General features: G+C 47.6%; 4 protein-coding genes across 4 annotated transcripts; 1 reads left to right on the top strand and 3 right to left on the bottom strand.

Moving 5' to 3' along the window:
• Positions 1-969: 969 nt before the first annotated feature.
• On the bottom strand, positions 970-1,408 carry KY384_008665 (uncharacterized protein; the record flags this gene model as incomplete). Its single annotated transcript, XM_044817153.1, has 2 exons — positions 970-987; positions 1,013-1,408. The coding sequence occupies 2 exons, from the start codon at positions 1,406-1,408 to the stop codon at positions 970-972; spliced, it is 414 nt and encodes a 137-aa protein (XP_044666518.1).
• Positions 1,409-9,707: 8,299 nt separating this feature from the next.
• Positions 9,708-10,510, bottom strand: KY384_008664 (uncharacterized protein; the record flags this gene model as incomplete). Its single annotated transcript, XM_044817152.1, has 2 exons — positions 9,708-10,152; positions 10,200-10,510. The coding sequence occupies 2 exons, from the start codon at positions 10,508-10,510 to the stop codon at positions 9,708-9,710; spliced, it is 756 nt and encodes a 251-aa protein (XP_044666517.1).
• Positions 10,511-11,843: 1,333 nt separating this feature from the next.
• Positions 11,844-14,327, bottom strand: KY384_008663 (uncharacterized protein; the record flags this gene model as incomplete). Its single annotated transcript, XM_044817151.1, has 5 exons — positions 11,844-12,237; positions 12,652-12,915; positions 13,055-13,500; positions 13,626-13,787; positions 13,926-14,327. The coding sequence occupies 5 exons, from the start codon at positions 14,325-14,327 to the stop codon at positions 11,844-11,846; spliced, it is 1,668 nt and encodes a 555-aa protein (XP_044666516.1).
• Positions 14,328-15,928: 1,601 nt separating this feature from the next.
• KY384_008662 (uncharacterized protein) lies at positions 15,929-16,784 on the top strand (the record flags this gene model as incomplete). The annotated part of the gene is made up of 2 exons (XM_044817150.1): positions 15,929-16,096; positions 16,242-16,784. The coding sequence occupies 2 exons, from the start codon at positions 15,929-15,931 to the stop codon at positions 16,782-16,784; spliced, it is 711 nt and encodes a 236-aa protein (XP_044666515.1).
• Positions 16,785-18,529: the final 1,745 nt, after the last annotated feature.

Raw genomic sequence — 18,529 nt, 5'->3', positions numbered from 1 at the left:
CAATTATGAACTCTCTGGTGCGCTTCTGGGATAGGACTCTATTCTTAGCCTCACGGTTGACCGTGAGAAATAAGCATCCTAGACAACGACCTCCCAGCCACAGACCCAACGACTGACACAATTATTCAATCCCTCCTCACAGAAACATTCAAAGGGGCAACCGTAATTATTGAACCGCATAGATTGAAGAGAGAGTCGTGGTTATGGAGGGAAAAGAATTATTGAGGAGTACATGAAGGGTTGGAGAGCGGACAGGAGAGCGGTATATGGGTGGGGATAACGAGGCCGAGTAAAAGATCAGGTGTGAAAGGGAGGAGAAGGAGTAGCGTTGACCCTAAAGGCATGGAGGCCAAGAGAGCAGGGGACGCACTGTGGTCGATGTAGGCTAATGCAGGTATCGAATATGTTGATCATGGTTTGGCCAGAGGGAAGTACAAGACCGTCGGTCAACAGGCCCTCAAGTCTCTTCTTGATACAGCACTAGTCTACTAGTTTGAACGCTGGTATGTGTACTTCGCCTACTGCATGACCAGTCGACCAATATATACAGCTAAGGGTTGCGCGGTGAAATGGTCGACTATCAGGGTGTGTTCGGATAAGTCTTTTATAGTCTTCTTTATCGGAAAATGTCAAACCGTATTTCGTCTTCTCAACATGCTATTAAAACTGAAATTCTGTGCTGGCTGATCTTCTGAGCAGACACTGCATTGGATGACTGGAATCCAGACATCCCGGCGCCTAATAGACATGAAGGTCATTATAGGATAAAATCTCGGAGGGTCAACTTCAAAAGGAACGGTCAACATGTGACTAAGAACCCGCACCCAGACATCATTCTTGAAGATGCCCATTCTGACTCGGGATGGCGAGCATCATTGCCGAAGGTAAATAGGGCCCCGTCAAGGCTAAAGCTGGCCATTCTTTGGTGGAGCCAATTGGGCAAAGCAATACCTATCTCTGCAGAGAAGATCATCTGTCTGAGTAGCCCTGCAAGAAATGCCCGCGCATTGACTTGATGAAATTCTGGGTGCTCAATGTCGCTGTATCGGAATGCTTCTATTTGCAACGACTTCTTAGGATAGTCTGAAGACGCTTCATAAATGACCTTCCCTTCATAGTCTTCAGTCTGATGAGGCGTTGCCTCACGAAACTCCAAGAAACCACGACGAGTATCATCCAGCAAGAAGTAATAGCGCCCATAATCAAATCGTTCCGCATTCTCCATCTCGCTAAATGCTAGGTCAAATCCCCAAGCGACGTGGTCAACATTAATCATTCCGCCTGTGGGATATCCGCTCACATACAGCTCCAAACCTTCTCTGCGAATGATCCGAGACCTGATGGGTTCGCCCCACGGCTGGAGAAGAGCTCCTGACAAATAGTCCGCTATGATTCGCCATCCCAGCATTTCCGGATAGGAGCCAGCTGCTATGCCGACTCCAGCTACCCACTCGACTGCGAAATCAAGTGGAGGATAGTTCAGACCCCTCAACAGAGACGTTTCATTCACCAAAGAGATGGGGGTGGTGCCTGAAGGGGCTAGAATAGCTAGGGCACAACCGTTTTGAAAGGACAGCCACTGCCAAACCCAAACAGAGAGCACAGAGTAGAGAAGCATCGAGGATACTGGAAGAATCCTTAATTCCCCGGCTATTGCCTGCGCATACAAGTATTGAAGAGGGTGAGCAGCTTTCGTGGCGGTTCCTATGCACTCGGACTGCTAATCTTAGCTATCATGTCTGAGACAGGGCTGTCGACTAGTGAGACACCGAGAAGGTTAGAAGACAGCGACTTTAAGAAAGTCTGAACATAGAATCTCATTCAACAAGAAAGCTCATCCAAGTCCACGAAATCCAGCACAGATCAAGAATAATGAAACCCTGCTTCTACCAATCAAATTTCCATGGTGCGCTCGCATGCGGACCCTTTTAGAGTAGGCCTTATTGCCAAATCGAACACAGAGACTTCACGACCACATACGCCCGCCCTGAGTCGTGCTAGGTGATTCTACACACAAGGCCGCACCCTAGACGTTTCTCAGCCCCTCCCTTCCCTGAATTAAAGCGAGTAACATGCACCTTCCCATACACAGCCATTTGACTGACTATGCACCTCTTCCTAAACTCATCTCCGATATTGCTCATCTCAGACAAATGGTCCATCAACCCAATCGGCCTGAATATGATTGCCGGCATCGCATTTACCCTACATCCCGCTATCCGAGAATTCCTCATTCATAAGCCCTGTTGCTCGCACGTCCAGCCTCCATCACATAGTGACTGATATTTTCACCTTTCTCCACCATGCATTTACATTTTACTAGTCATGAAGATACCCTTTCACAGCCATTGTTGGCTTTAGCATACCAGCGCAACGGCTTATATCGGTAAGCTGACCGTCGTCCTTGGTACCTGTGCTGGCGATTGTGTTTCTGGAGCGTCTTGGAGTTCGCGTTATAAACAGCAAAAGACTTGGGCCATGCTTCCTTGTATTTTGATGATCACGACCTGTTGGCTTACGTCGATCGGCCAACAGGGTAGCTTGCATCTCCGCCCAGCTGTTCGATGCCTTCGTTACCCGTGCTTCTGACCATGATCCTGAAGCCGTGCCATGCTTCGCAAAACTCTCGAAAGAAATATTTCGCAGTATGACTTTCAAATATCCGTCGTTTCATCGACTGTCTCCCATAATCCCGTTAACAAATGAACGGGATTGATACATTGGCATTTGGAAGACATAGTCTTTAACAATATTTACCCCTTCTATGCTCCTTTCCATGTTCTTTGGTCGACTTCTGATACGTTGTAAGATGCATTCAGCGCCTCATACAGAGAAGCATTGCCTCCAGATCCAGCTTCATGCAAGACTCTTGAAGAAAAGAATCGTATATTGTTATGGGATCTTCTCTTTCCGTACCTCTCCTCACCCACATCATTCACATCCTCCTGCAAACCATTCCATGTCTCCTAAACATAACCGCCCTTCAAGTCTTCGTAGGCGCCGACACAGTCCGCACCAACAAGTCCTTCACAACTTGCAGCGATATCCAAGAATTCGCCTGCAAGAATCCCCTACGTGGGCTAGATGCTCTGGCCGCGACAACGGCGGTTGATGCCGGAACCACGCCTACGCCTGTAATGTAGGCACCTTCCACGATGACCTACCGGGTCACTGCATCGAGACAGCTTTTTGTGAGGAGGCATACAATGTAGAACGGGACGCCGAAATACTTTCGTTGCTTGAGTACGCCGGAGCTAGGGCAAGAAGAGGTCATAGTAATGTATGCGAACAATGCTCTCACCGGGGTCGATTGTGCTGTTAATGATGATGACGCGTGGGCAACTGTGATGGACCAGCTGTATCACTCGGTGAATACGCTGCCGAAGCCTGGTCAGATCAAGCCGTGACGCATAGCTCGTGAGAAAAGCGCTGATTCGAACTTTGTCACTATTGAGAAGTTCAGTCTAGAGGAGACTTGTCCAGCTCAGGGGCCTGAGGTTGGACATGAGGAAGGGAAGTGCTTTGTTGCTGCCCAAAATCGTAGACACGCTACTTGACATATTCTTGAACTCACGGGTATCGATGCAGTAGCTCTAACTTGTGGCAAGAGACTTCAAAGCATTGATCAGACTCTCCTATTGGGATAGTATGAACTGGGACAGTATACGCGAAATCTATGAAAACAATTGATATTGCACGATGAACTTTAGCGATGAGTTTTGATCTCGGGATCAAGTATGGTTCACTCGTTGAGCTCAATGTACGTTTCACGTTCTCAGAGGTGTGACCTGTAATATGATTGCGAGTACTATACCTGTGGAGGAAGAACGAATTCAACGTGTGGCGCCGCATATTGCACAGTCAGTGGGTTTATCCACGGATTTTTATCGTCATTATTCGTCAGACCCGACTACCCTACTGAATCCTCTCGCTCAACGACTGTCCGCTTCTTGCCCTGGAGTGGCCGCTTGAGATCTTCAAGGACTTGCTAGTGGTAACAAAATGTGATTGCTACCTACTTCTAGTCCTAATATTGCCAACCAGATTAGGATGTTGGGACATTTGGAGTAAAGACTATTCCAGGTGATTTGGCTCTCAATCTTGATGGGGTCATTACACGGAGTCTAAACCACCTGAGACAAAATATTGTCTGAGCACAGGCGCTTGTCACCAAATGCCGCGAGACAACACGCTAGAATTGCAGGAATATAGTTGAAACATCTTCTCACTGCGTCTGTGTATTGAAAAAATATAGAGAGCAATATAACAATTTCGACTACCTCTACGGGAATATCGTATTTTCTCTCCGATAAAACATTGTCCAAAACAACATGGGAAACTTTGTATCTCCCTCTTTAACATTTTGGCCCTCACGGCCACTAGTCTCGGACGACCTCAAAACACAAACTCCATTGACAATTCCACCTCGATCAAAGGGTGGGTGAATGCTTACATGGCATGTCCCACATACTCACAGATTCTAGCCCTGATCTACTTCAAGGTAGCACCGTCATTCGGATCGGAAACGAGTCAGTAAATTGGACCAATCATATCAAAATCCCTCCTAATCGCCCATAGATCCAGTCTTCAATTCCCCGACCCCAAACCTCCAGGCGACTTCAGGACTTCATGCTTCTACGACCCAGGTGCACGCCCGCTCAACAGCTTCCGGAGATACATCGCCATAATCACGTGTGCCGTCCAAGAAGCGGACAAAGACTGGAACCTGCGAGAGATGCGCGTGGATTGTGACGGAACAGAGGATATCCACCTCCGCTTGATTGGAAACCCACGTCCAGGAGACCCACCGCTGCTTGTCAAGCACGTCATGTGGTCGATCATAGCCGTCCCTCACCTATGGCAAAGGCAAGGGTTCGCAGAGATTCAGTTCAGGCCCATTCTGGCAGGGCAAATTCTAGGTCTTGGAAAGGTGTTTCGCGTCGGCGCGCGGAGCGAGGATGACAACATTTCATGGGGCTCAACCAGTCCCCAAATGACGTACAATGAGTCTGCCGGCACGCAGACCTACCGATCTCAGTCTCTGGCCCCTGGAAACAGGGATTTTTACCTCCAGGTGCACCCCAGCCTCAGCGACCGCGTCTTGTGCACAGCAGCAGTTTTCTACAACCAACTCACGAGTATGATAATGCATCTGGCCGTCATGGACAGAGACTCCCTGATAAGTGAGATACAGGTCTATGATCAGGAGCATGATATTACATTTGAGATGTCGGCGGCTCGGGGAATCGCGTTGGAGGACTTCCTCAACGGGCTGTTTTGCAGGCGATTGAAGCGCTGGCAAATTATGAGGCTGATGTCAGAGCTGATTGGAGGTTCAGGCCTTTCACGGGAACTGTCTCGGTGGATCGTCGGGTTGTCGGCACAACCGCTTTGTTTGAAGGTGTGAGACCACACGAATAGGGATGGGATAACGTCCAGCCAGAGGCGGATGTAAGCTAGATCCATCGTTGACTCTATTTCGAGGGATCCAATATGTGTTAAATTGCCTTCCTCATTGCTTTCGTCAGTGAATCCATCCAGGGACGCGTTGCCAACACCTCTGACAAATTTATAGAGATCGATAAACGTCGAGTCCTGCAAGTTCGGCATATCATAATGTCATCATCCTGATTATGCTTCAAATCTCCCTTGTCGCTGTGTCCGGAATGCCTCGACTTTATCTAATAGACACCCTCCCTAACGGCAAGGCGTGGAAGCAAGATCAATTCACTCACAACGTCAACTCACGCATTTACTGCGTAGGAAGGAGCCTGTTTGTCAGATAAATCAAATCTCTACATATCGTCTGATATGCCAGGATGTGCGTAATGCTCTGCACTGACCGATTTTGTGATCTGCACATTAAACTTGAATTTGATTCTCATACTTTCTCCAGTAAGCGTGAGATAGTAATCCCATCGAACTTGGTCGCTCCCTTGCTTTCACTTAGAGGACCCAGCTAGGACTTGTCGCTCTCTCAAGCCGTCATCAACATTTTGAATGGTGCGACCCTCAGTCAATTGACTGAAATCAACGAAGTATGTGTCAATGTTAAGGACATATAGACCACAGCCACAATTAGACTAAGACTCAATGACGGCTCGTCTGCCCAGACGCAAGATCAAATCCAGGTAGATGGACGATATGATAGTTGGCGTTTTCTAAAAGATATGATCTTTTACGAAGGGTTTTAGGAACTACTCAAAACGCGCTTGACGCACGTCGTTTCAAGCTGGCCACTTAAAAAGAGCCAAGATCTTGGTCTCATATGTGCGCATGAAACAATGCCATAAATACCCTCGGTCTCGCCTCTCGTCACATCTTCTATCTTCCAGTCGAAGACGTGAGCTTTCTGCTGCTTCTGATCACCAAGTCTTATCACATGCTATCGGAGATGGTGAGATACTGTCTCTAAGACGCAACAAGTGATTGGAATTTAAGAGTCGCGTCTACCACGCCAGGCACTCTTCCTGGACGACTTGACCCGCTTTAAAAAAAAACCCACCTACTTTGAAGAAGCCATAGAGCCTCTCCTCAGCAGCATCATCATCATCATCATCATCATCATCATCACAGCAGCGACTAACCAAATTATGCGCTTCTTGCGTATCACGCTGCTCGGTCCCATACTGCTCAGCTATATCATTCCCATTCTTGCGTTGCCAAGCCCCACGCAAGTCGAAGGTGTCTCTGTTCCAACAAACGGTTCTACCAACATAACAGGTCGGGGCCCCATAACCTGTTACGGCGAAGACACCAACCCCCGAGAAGCCCCCTTCAACTGGTGCGTCGGGACCGTCGATCATATGTACTTCGACACCGAGGCTTGGAGGGGCGAAGAGCGACATTTCAGCTTTTCAACCCCAGAAGACTCGCCTGATCACTTGCCACAGAATTTTTTCGACCCAGTCCATCCTATTGTACGTGTTTGGGTGGATTTGATCTCGGCCAAGACGGATGAAGCGGACTGGCGAGATATACATCGCGCGGCGTTTGATATCATGGAGGATTGTAGAGCGAAGGGCACGTGGGACTCTGGAGGGGAAGTCATGATGGGGAAGGAGGGGAACATTAGGGTTCAGCTTGGGATAAGAACTGCCCCAGTGGAGCAAACGACGACTTTGAAGTCATAAGTTGCGATGATGTAGGCGTCAAGTGCGTCGACTTGCCATTGAAAGAAGTGTTAGTGTACAACTATGAGAATGCTCTTCTTGGACGAAATACGATAAGTGACTGACCTCAATTTCACTTACATGATCGCTCTGACAAAGCCACGTTCTGGATTTTGTCTGGGCGGTCCTTCTCGACGTCTTTATATGATCAAACTTTGAAGTTTGATAGGAAGGAGCAAGAAGAGCGTTGCTTAAGTCTCTAGAGTAGGCTATCTACACGGGAATAATGCTACAGAAAGCTAATTTGCTGATAAGAAAAGTAGTTGGCGCTATGACCTAACCACTAGCCTTGTTTTTTACACATATGCCCTAACCTCGACCTAGGAGCCATCTCCCTATAACGAATCAAAGCACAGCCCACTCTACGATGACCTAAGCCACCCTGAATGGCTCATTGTCATTTCTGAAGTCATGGCAGCGTTGTGTTCACGGGATGATAAGTTTTTTGGATTGGGATCCAAGATGCAAGGACTGGGGAGCAGGAAGGGCTTACTTGGAACGGCTCTGCTGACATAAGCCTTCAGTCAGAGTACACATCAGATATGTAGAGATGAGGCGAGATTCATCGCAATATTTCGACCATCCCCAGGAGCATCGAGAGCGAAATACATTTTACAACATCATGTATAAATGTCTATTAATATTGCGACACAAAAACTATCCTATCACTAAGCTTACATGATATCAAAACGCTTTTATAGCGCTCAAGCCAGGATAATCACTCGTTCGCAAGCAAGCCCCCCGACTTTTCGGCAAACGGTCATAACGTCCAATTTTACTATCGTCTCTGCAGTCGGAGTGATCGAAGAATGTTAGGCTAGAAGACTGCATAACCCCTACTCCCCATTCAACGCCAATCTGCGGAGTCTGGGGACCGAAAGGTGTACATTTATTGTTGTAAAGTTTAGGGCGTGGCGCGAGCACGAATCCACCCTCCTCTGTACCTTTCTGGGTACCTGCGGGTAGTGGTGTTGCCGTACTGCACATCGCCCCCAGATGAGAACCGATCCAGCCTAATGAGTCTCGTTTGTCGAGAATGGCTGTGGTGTTAGGGTAAAGTCTGGTGGTGTTGTCAAACGGGACACTGAGAACGACAGTCGCTGCCAGAGCGATAGTTGAGAAGATGAAGATGTGCATCGTGCTTTGAAACAATAGGAACGGGAAATTTGCAGTAAATGTTTGGATCAATGTTGGAGAAAGTCAATGTGGTGAAAAGGTAGGAAATGGAAATCGGCGTTGAAACTGGTGGCTGAATGTTGATAAATAATAGCATTTTCTGTCCTGAATTAGACTTCTTTCAGGGAAGAAAGCATGAAATAAGCTCATTATGCATTATAGTTGTGAATGAAAGGGAATGTCTTGCGTTCAAGCAGTTGACAAAGAAATCAAGAGGCGTCCTTTGAAAGAACAAACGCAAAGCTGCGCTAACCCTTTTGGCCACTAGCATGTGTAGATTCAATAATCAAAAGGCGATGCAAGCAAAGAAGGGACTGACAGCAGGAAATCTATTTTCTAGTGAGCTTGTGGAGGGACCCTTCCATATACCTATACTCTAAAAGATTATACTAGCATCGGCCGCGGTAGGAGAGCCATGAAAGAGGTGTTCGAGAGCCACAAGGCAGAGTGAAGCGATTGACAACAACAACATGTTGCCCATGTCGAGTTTACGGCAGCTAGGACTCAATCATAAAGAACGTCTTTAATGCACCTCTCATATCAACAAAGACCCGGCGCATGCCGCAGCCTCAGCGCCTGCCTGTCTTATTGTGCAGCTTCTCCTGACTGCACGTTCAAGCGCGCAAGATTTGGTGTTTGACCTGCACAGATGAACCATTGCTAGACCACCCTCAGGGTGCCAGAGGTCTCACAGCTTGACAAGAGAGTCTTAGTAGTGGCGACGAATGTCAGTAAAGTCGCGTTTGGGGTTCTATCTTTGGCGTCAGATTCAGGCGCTTGCCGAAGGTCTCATACTCACCCCCAGGCACGGACCCTGTTTCAATATAAAGCAGAAAAGGGAAGGAATTTCGAACATCTATGTGAGTTGCGTTCAAGTGTGTGCAAGCTTTGGATGGTTTGACGCACGTCTTCAAATGTTCCTGTCGGGAGCTGGCTTAAAATATCGCCGAAGCTGCACAGAATCGCATCACTATTGAAGATTATGGAGTTTGTTTGCGCCTCAAAAGAAATCTGCGCTTCGGCGGTGGTACACTGCAAGTGATATTGAGGGCTTGAATTCTTACTCACGAGGGGAGATTTATAGTGTTCCGGCTCTCATTCGAGCGACTTTAGATCTGAGCGTACAACTCCGGCGACATTCATGAGCGATTGTAAACAATGAAGAGTTATTGAAAGTAGAATGGTCGTTCGTGGTGCAGAGGAAGAGCTATACTTTATAGCATCCCGTTTGACTCGTTGAACTATCTTTGTGTTGCTATCAATAACTAGACATCTTGCCATTCGCCAATTACGTTCATCAAAAGGAGCTCAAACCCTGGCGATCACTCATTTTCACCATACTCTCCACAAAGTCTCAGTCTACATACTCGCCACGCCCATAGAGCTAGTAGAGACCTCAAGGCCTTCAACTTTCGCAAAGCCGTCGCCCACCGACTCCAGGGTCCCTTCCGCCAATAAAAGATCCTCATCCTTGATAGTAAACTCGAAATCAGTGACCACATGCTCTGCCTCCACCTGTGCCTTTACGAGACCCACACACCCGGCGGCCTCGTCATAGCTGATCGTCTGAGCACCCAAGTACTGAACTGGCTGTAAATCGACCTGGAGCCGAGGATACATAGTTCTGGTAATCTCAGTATTTCTCATCGGGCCATCGCCTTTGTTTTCAAGCTGCTCTTGAAAGATTTGGAGCAGTCCAGATATCGCTGCTGGCTCAATGCGTCTACGATAACGCGGAAGATTGACATTGATTTTGAGGGTTCTTGGGGTTATGCTCGAGGCTGGGATCGTCATGGACAAATTGCTAGTACTATTAGCATCAAGGAAGCTTCGCCATCGCAAGGGGCTCACGCTGCAGGGTCAGCTGCATCAGATTTAGCATCGCGGGCGTTGATGACGCTTACTGACTGGAGGACAGCCCTTCCACCATTTTGAGTAGTGGGCAAAGCTGAAGTGATTTGCGTAGACGCTGCGAAAGATGTCAAGAGAAGCGCTAATTTCCACATTGCGTCGTCTTTTATCTCCAAGTTTTGACTCTTGAGGTTGTTCTTCCTGTTCTTGATCTTGTCGTAATAGAAGCCCAACCCGGGAATGTTGAACGTCCAGTGATCATTATGTAGCTTTTTATATATCCCCGTATGAACATTGAGCTGGATCATCATGGTCCAGAGTGTCGACCATGGCTTACGCGCACGGTGTATGTTTCAGCATCTGAGCAGAGTTTGACTGTCAGCTCAGACGCGCAGCTTTAAGCGCTTCAGTATCCTATCTGAGAACTAAGAATCGCCTGGCCCCATGATTGCGTTTCCACTCCCTAAAGTGTGTTAAGCTTCTTCGACACGCAAAGCATGAGAATTGCTCTACTATCAGAATTGATATATGCTAAAGACATAGCGAAAGGGGGTGTCAGCACATAATCGCTTGTCTAGCACAATGCCTCAGAGAAAGGTTTTCCATGCAACATTTATTCTTCGCCAAGTCGATTTCCATATTCGAAAATAACCCTATCCAGGCCATCCTGCAGCTACTAAGAAACAAGGTGTAATTGAATGCTAAAATGTGTCAACGTCTCAAGACTTCATTCGTTGCCCAAAGCAGCACGATGAACTGGATGTCAAGGACCGCTCTTGATTCACTCGTAAGGACAGGCCTTCATCATCCGGATCTAGTGCTCGTGAACGATTATTGAAGAAACGCCAAATCTCTGGGCTTAAGTCTGACCTTGTTTGTGAGGCATCCTACATCGGGATGATGAGTGGTTGCAAGCACGCATGCATGTTTGCCGGATACGGAACAATGTCTGCCTCTGTCCTGATCGGTGACACGTGATGACTGTTACCCCTTTCAATCCTCGTGATATCTTTGAGATCTGACAAAGAGCGATCTGAATGCTAAGAGTTGACGCAAATCACACAGAGATCTTGGCTTTCTGATATCATACGTAGAGGTGACAAGATCGCAGGCATGTTGATCTAGGCATCTGCAGATGTTAACCCTGGGCCAGGGACCAGAAGAGCGTGACAAAAGATGGCAAAAGATAGCGGAACGGACTGGCTCATCCTGATCTGCTCGCATGGGGGCACTCTGCACAACACTTCTAGCAGATGCCGTGGCTTGAAGTGCACGTGCGATAGCGCGGATGGGCTCATGGTGGACGACATCAGGTGTCATATGGCGCTACAAGGGAGAACGAGTTCGCAAGCGTGCCAGAATGAGGTGACTCGAAATATTCAACGTCGTGGTCGTTGAGGTTCAAACAGAAGGAATTAACTTCTGCAGCTTGTACATACTATTCTTTCCTTTAGTAATATGTGCATTCCCGTGAATTGGACTCTGGGATACTAGGCTGTTGTAATATGTTGGGCTTACGCGTATTCGCGCAGCTAAGGGTGGTCGCACCTTCTGCTCGAGACTCTTCCATTAACTTATTCATACAACATGTACATCCTTGTGGCAGTGTGTCGAATGAATCTTGGAAAATAGGAGGCTTTCGCATCATGAATTTGGCGTGGCCCTCGCATTCATTACTTTGGCGTTGAACGTACATACTGCTTTTGTGACTTCGCCATCATCGGGTTGCTTCTCGCACGAAAAGATTGTCACCATAATAGGCTCCATAGGGGCGCCAGTTTTGTCTTTTCGTGGAATTGGTACAATCTCTTTGTCGGTCCCTTTGTAAGTTTTCGTGTCCGTCTTCCCATGTTCATCATCCTTGTACTGAAAGCTGAACACATCCATCGGGTTCCAAGGCTGTTTTGATTGTGGGGGATCGATGACTTTCATCAGGTCGTGACCGCCGAGAGTGAAGGTGAAATCATTCGTCGTTTGGTGGTCGCCTTCGCCCTCGCCGCTTCCGAGCTTCGTTCCAAGGTCATCGTCGGACTCCCAGCTGCGTTGTCGCTGTTAGTATTGTGGAAAACCAGCACATTGATGCATACATCAAGTGTCGACATGGGCAAGAAAGGAGGGATGCTTACGTGACTTTGCCCCTGTAAAACCAAAATCTACGCTGAATGTGACCTTATAGATACCGGAGCAGGAAAGTTGACCCTCTTTCCCGCAATCACCACGTTTGGTAGTGTCGGGTACATCGAAGGTGTCAACTCTGTACACCCCGCATGGGCTCTCTAATTGAAGGTCACCGTGAAGCGTGCCAGCAGAACCTATCGAGCATTAGTGTCATCTTTCAAACAGATACAGATTGCAGCGTATATACATACATTGGGTCCACAATTTATAAAGGGTGTTAAAACAATCATCTTGAGGGCAATTGCCATGATCGAATTTGACCAAGTTGAACCACAATCCTTTGCCATAATCCTGACTTTGGTAATCATTCTTCGAAGTATCTTTGCACCAGTCCTCACTCGCTTTCTTATAATTGTCTGCCGTGATTCCTACACTGGAGCCAGCCTTACTGTCAAGCTTGCATACAGCTGGCCTCGGATCTATTTTGGAGCATGGTCCAGCAGGGGCGGAAGGGTTCCGGTTGTACATTGTTTCCACAACTGCTTGAAGTGCCGAGATGGCAATCATTTTCTGTCCAAGCTCCGTCGGGTGGAAGACACTGTATGCGGTAACAAATAGTCAGCTACTAGGTAGGATCTGACCAGGATGACAGACGAGCCGAAACAAAATGCATAGTGTCGGGGGTCAGACACCAATCCTGGAGTCTAACAAAGGGCCTAACAGGCAAAATGACGTACCTAGCGATGAAATCTGGAAGTCGTCTTCTTGAGATAGATGCCCAGACCCCTCTCTTGCGATTGCTGTTGTCGTCACTATTGACGACTTGCTTGTCCTTTGGTATGTTACCATTGTCGCCTGTGCTCAGTCTTTGAAAGACAAGCCCCGGGTGGTTAGGGTCATTCGGGTTGTTGTCTGATAAGTCTGGATCACCATCTTCACAGAATCGTCCACCAACATCAGAGACATATTGGTCCCATTCAACTGCTAGGAAATCGCCGCCGAATGACCCTTTCCTTGCTTGAGCGGTGCCGATGGCATTCCTAAGCTTCACATTGGTGTCGTAAACAAGATCATTCAATCTTCCCCGCAAGTCCTTATCTACTGGAGGATATTCGGGGTTCAAAACTTGTTTGACCGTGTCATACACTTCGCTAGTGCAACTCTCCGTACTATCATCGAAGAACTGCGCAGAACCGTAGAAGTCAGCATTCGAAGACGCTCGAACAGGCATATTCAATGGCGTGTAGGGATGTATGTTCCAGAAGACGGTTCTGCTATGCCTGGACGCTAGACCGCGATAAAACGTACCTTCGCGTAGAGAGTATAGGCGATTATGCCCTTGTCTTTGATCTTGGCCTGCAAAGTATCCAGCAAATATTTGATATGTGGCTCTAGATCCGCAATCGCATCCTGGGTCTTCTTGATGGCTGCTTCGCAATCTTGTTTTGATGAGAGAGAATAGACACAGGTCTAGACGCATTCGTTAGACTTGAGTAAATACTTTTCGCGCTCAAGAATGTCGGGGTCTGAAGGAGCGGCTCCGCCAGAGCGAGAAGCTTCTTAAAGAAACCCTAAGCTTAGACAGCCGAGGAATGCGACAGAACGTACCTTCAAGACTTCCGAGAGAAAGACGTCATTGCCGCCGGCTGAAACGGTAATCAGATCCTGAGAGTGATCAGGCAGCTCTTTGGCTTTCTCCTCAATTTGAACTGATGTGTGACCTGAGCACGCAATATTCTGGAAAGTCGCGTCTGACACGAACACATTCTTCAGGAGGTCGGGATAGCCTCGATAATACCGAGAGCAAGCTGAATCAACCTGGTTGCCCACACCCATACCAGCAGCGTAGCTATCTCCCAGGGCCGTAAATTGTTTGATCCATGAGGTGTCGGTGGGAGAAGAATCTCCAGATGGATCGGGAGCAGTATTGATGAGGGGAACCCCAAAAGCTTGGACTGGGACAGCGCCCCAGATGGCAAGGATTGGGAAAGAGAAAAACAAGGTCCACATGACTCCCGAGCAGGTCGAGTGAGATCCTTGAGAAGTGACGGATACTCTTATGCTTCACGGCCCTAATGTTCTTTGGCCAGCACTTTTTGGATGTTGTCGAAGCTGGCTATTGTCTAGTCTCTTTCTCGAAGCTTTCAGAGAGGAAATGGCGATTTTGACCAATGACTCGGGTGGGTACGCTGAGTAGTGAGAGCATGGGAGTGAAGGCCAGTGACAAGAGAACTCAAGCAAAGAGAAGCTCGAGCAAGAACAAGACGCTGAATAAGGTTGAAGACTTGAGCTAAGCCCCGCGAAGCGCGTTGATGAGCGTAGAGCTCTTTGACAGAAGTAGGTGAATGATGGGTAATTCCATTTTCACTTGTCGCACAACGAGGTAGTGACCTAAATATCAATGTCCTTGTTTGTTGCATTTGATGGCGATACCCTTCACCACACCTCATACCTGCTGTTGGCCGAGATCCTACCATATCACATGTTGACAATGAAGGATCGTTATACACAACAAAAGCGGCTGAGCCTTGAGCACACAGTACAGTAAGCAAGTGGGCTTATACCGCCAACAGGAGCGCCAGCGATGTTGACCTGCGACTAACTATCTCCTGCCACTAGAACGACACCTCAAACATAACTATTGAACTGAAACATGACTGAAGGATTTAGGATTATCGTGAAACATAGCCAGCCTCCTTCGTCAGCTCTAACTGCTTTCGGCTAGCTTCTTGTGAAAAATCGGCACATCGGACATTGAAGTTATCTCCGAGGCGATAACCCCTCTCGAATGTTGTGGCTCTTTGAATGAATAGAAAGAGCATGAACTACAGCGCTTTGAGGAAGGTTCCAAAATGACCATCGAAAGTATCGGAAGGCTGACAAAGAACCTCGCAGCCATGGGCCTGTCTTGCTACGCAGGCACATCAGCAGGAGGAGGGATTTAATAACAACCAAGGCTTTCCTACAATATCGAGCTATCGAATTAGACGTACGGTATAGAACTGTCAGGGATGTATGCTACTACATCACTACTACCATCTTCTTGACGGGTGTCCTCATACTCACGTGGCATGAACTTCAGCGATGGACCTGTTCCGCCAACATGACGAATGCTTAGGTGCTCATCCCTGTCAAAGAATCCTACAGACCAACGACTTGCCCTACCCGCACATTCCTCGACCAACAAGATCTATGGTTGTGCCCAGACCGTGTAAACAGTCCGCAGGATGAATATAGACATGTGTCTGCCACGTGAGTTCAGGTTATAAGCTCGTCAGGCAGTGCATGGAGCAAGCACTGCCTGCTGGATTTATGTCCTGAATAGGGAGTTTGCAACTTATTCTACCTGTTTCATCAGTTGTTGTTTCATTCTTCTCACTTCCTACGTGACTACTATTCTTACCCTCAGATGCGGAGATCCCTCAACAAGCGCAGTAAAGCTGTTGCTTTGGGAAGATTGGAATAAATACTGGCTGTTCTTTTCATAAGTCGTCCACGTCGGCCTCGGATTTCTCCAAACCCTGGACTGTCCTTGCATTCCTTCCTCAAAGCCCAAAATTATACCGTCGCTCAACCCTCTATCACAGAAGTAGTATCATTCTCTCAACGCGATGAAATTTTTTTCCCACACTTCGCAGCTCCTTTTTTCCATTTTCTGGCTTGCTATACTTGTTCTCAGCATCGAGCCAGGAGATCTTGGAGTCAAATGGAATGTCGATCTTGCCACTGGACCTACGGACCGTCCACGACGCTGGCATGTGTGGACCGCAATTCTTGAGGTAATTTATCTCCTTGTCTGGACCCCTTACAATACAATCGCGTCCTTGGAACGATTATCTCTACTATATCCATTATTCCTCGAGTGTCGTGTGAACCATCATCTCGTTTCATGCGTACAATTTTCCAGACACTAATGTTGTGCAGTTTGACGACCTTGTATCGAAATTATTCACGAATGGGGAAATAGCTGGGATAGCTAGAATGGGCTATAAAGCCATGGAAAACAACTATGCCACCAAGCCATGGAACGATCCTAACTTGCCAGCCAAAGTCGACGGGCCAAACAACGTACCAGTAATGGTGGCCGTAATAACTTTTGGAAAACGGGTGTACATAGCGTCACCCATCAAAGGGAAAAATCCCCGGGAACCGCTTTATAATCATCTCGACAAAGTGCTTAGAGAGACTCTGCTGGAATGTCAATTCGACCTGAATGCTGAGGGGGATCATGAGAATATAGGCGCTTGCGGCGAACTCATGGCTGCACATATAGCAATCCAATCCGGAATAGACGCCGACTTGAAAGCAAACGAGGACGGGCATCGAGGTATACTGATTGGTGGAAAGGTACGTCATCTAATTAATGATGGCTGTGAGGACATATTGCCTACGAAGTTTCTCCGCACCGCGACACTCGTAGACGAGAATCCTTATACAGTCTATCGACTTCCGATCTTGACCTTGTGAACAATAGCTAACGATAACAGGTAGTATCGTATGGCCTACGTGGGGCCGCGAATGCACGGACCGAAGGCATCAAAAAGCCTTGTGGAGCTTTGGGACCCGGCAATGTGCCTAACCCAAAAAAGTGGGGCTGTAACAAATTCATAACATACTCGGGACTTGAAGAGATAGCACCGGACACAGAGGTGGTGGACAAAGTGCCATTTCCGGACTTCAAACAAGTGCCTGTTTGTAATATTTAGCTAAAGATTTCAGTCGAGAGTGTAGAGTAGTAACACTGACTGTAGTTTGTCACAGCAATTACAAGCTCTACCAATGAATAGAAAAGATGACAATTGAAATCCAAATTCGCGCATGGAATATCAACAGCTAGCTTGCTCTTCTGCGATCATCTCTGAAAGTCTTCGTATGTGGAATCAGCGGGCACCTTCAGTCCCACTAGAGACTTGATACTGAGTGAAGTCTCCCTATCAGATAAGAGTCATCTGCGTACTCCCCGCAGGACCGACCGTGATTGCGAGCTATATCATAGAGGCTCTTGAGGAATAGAGGACCATATCCAACAGAGGACAAAGTATCTGGATTTAGCGACGTATCATTATTGAAAAGAGAACGTTCCATTCACCATCCTGCGGCCTGCTGACCCTGACTAAGCATTCCTTTGAGTAAGACGGAAGCGTGCATTGAGCAGATGTTGGCACTAGCCCGCATGGTGCTTAGCGCTTATTCATCAAGAGCCGCACAGCCACATCCAACCAAGTGAATCTTCGTTTGCATATCTGTCTCTGCTTATTACTTTGACTTCGACGTGCACCTTGATCATTGATGCGACGTATGTGAATAGACTTAGCTAAGCATTATCTCGGTACACAGTTCTCAAATCGCACCAACTCGCCCGCGGTCACAAAGCAATCTCCTCAGTAGTCTGCTGCGATCACGATTCGAGAAGACCAGCCTGAACATAAAACCTCGATCAGTTGAGGCCGTCTACTGAGAAGCATGTCTCTCTCAGACCTGCCTTCTGAGCTTATCCATCTGCTACTGCAACCACTTAATAGGCAGAATATTTCACGTCTCTCTCGTTGCAGCAAGCGACTCCGAGGATTCGCCCTTCCTGATCTCTACAAGAATCTGGAATGGCAACTTGATGTTGTGCATGATTCTCATCACCCACATTGGCTTCAACTTGATCTGCTAATAAGGACTCTTGTTGAGAAACCTGAACTAGGCAATCATGTCGAACATCTTCAGTTCTGGGGCAGATTTCGCGCCCAACGAATCAACATCCCGCCTAGGCTCACAACAGAGGAGCTGGAGAAAGCTAATGACCATATCTCACGCGCTTTTTCCAAGTGCCATCGATGTATGGACTCTGGCTCTGAGACGTGGCTTGATGCCGGGCTACGCATGCATTATACTGGTGCGTTACTTTCCCACGAAGAATTCTATCTTTATCCCTCAACATAAAGCTGGCAGAGGCGATCTGTCACAGAGAGATACCTAGAGACCCCATGATATAGAAGTGAGAACATTGTCACCGACTTCATATTCTGGCATTCTCAACGCGAGTCAAATCGCTCAAATTGGGATATGAATTTTTCGCTAACGGCTCCTACCTTGAAACCCTTTTCAAGAATGCTCGAAGGCATACATCGAACGGAGAAATCTATGGAGTTCCACCCCGATTCGAGCACTTGGAAGCGTCAGTCTTGGCGCTACTAAGCCCGCCGAAGTAGTTCCCTATGAGA

This window comes from Bacidia gigantensis (genome assembly GCF_019456465.1).
Source record: "Bacidia gigantensis strain McMullin 20006 chromosome Unknown contig_295, whole genome shotgun sequence".
Taxonomy (NCBI): Eukaryota; Fungi; Ascomycota; class Lecanoromycetes; order Lecanorales; family Ramalinaceae; genus Bacidia; species Bacidia gigantensis.
The sequence above is the reverse complement of the archived record's forward strand: the minus strand, read 5'-3'. Positions and strand labels throughout refer to the sequence as shown.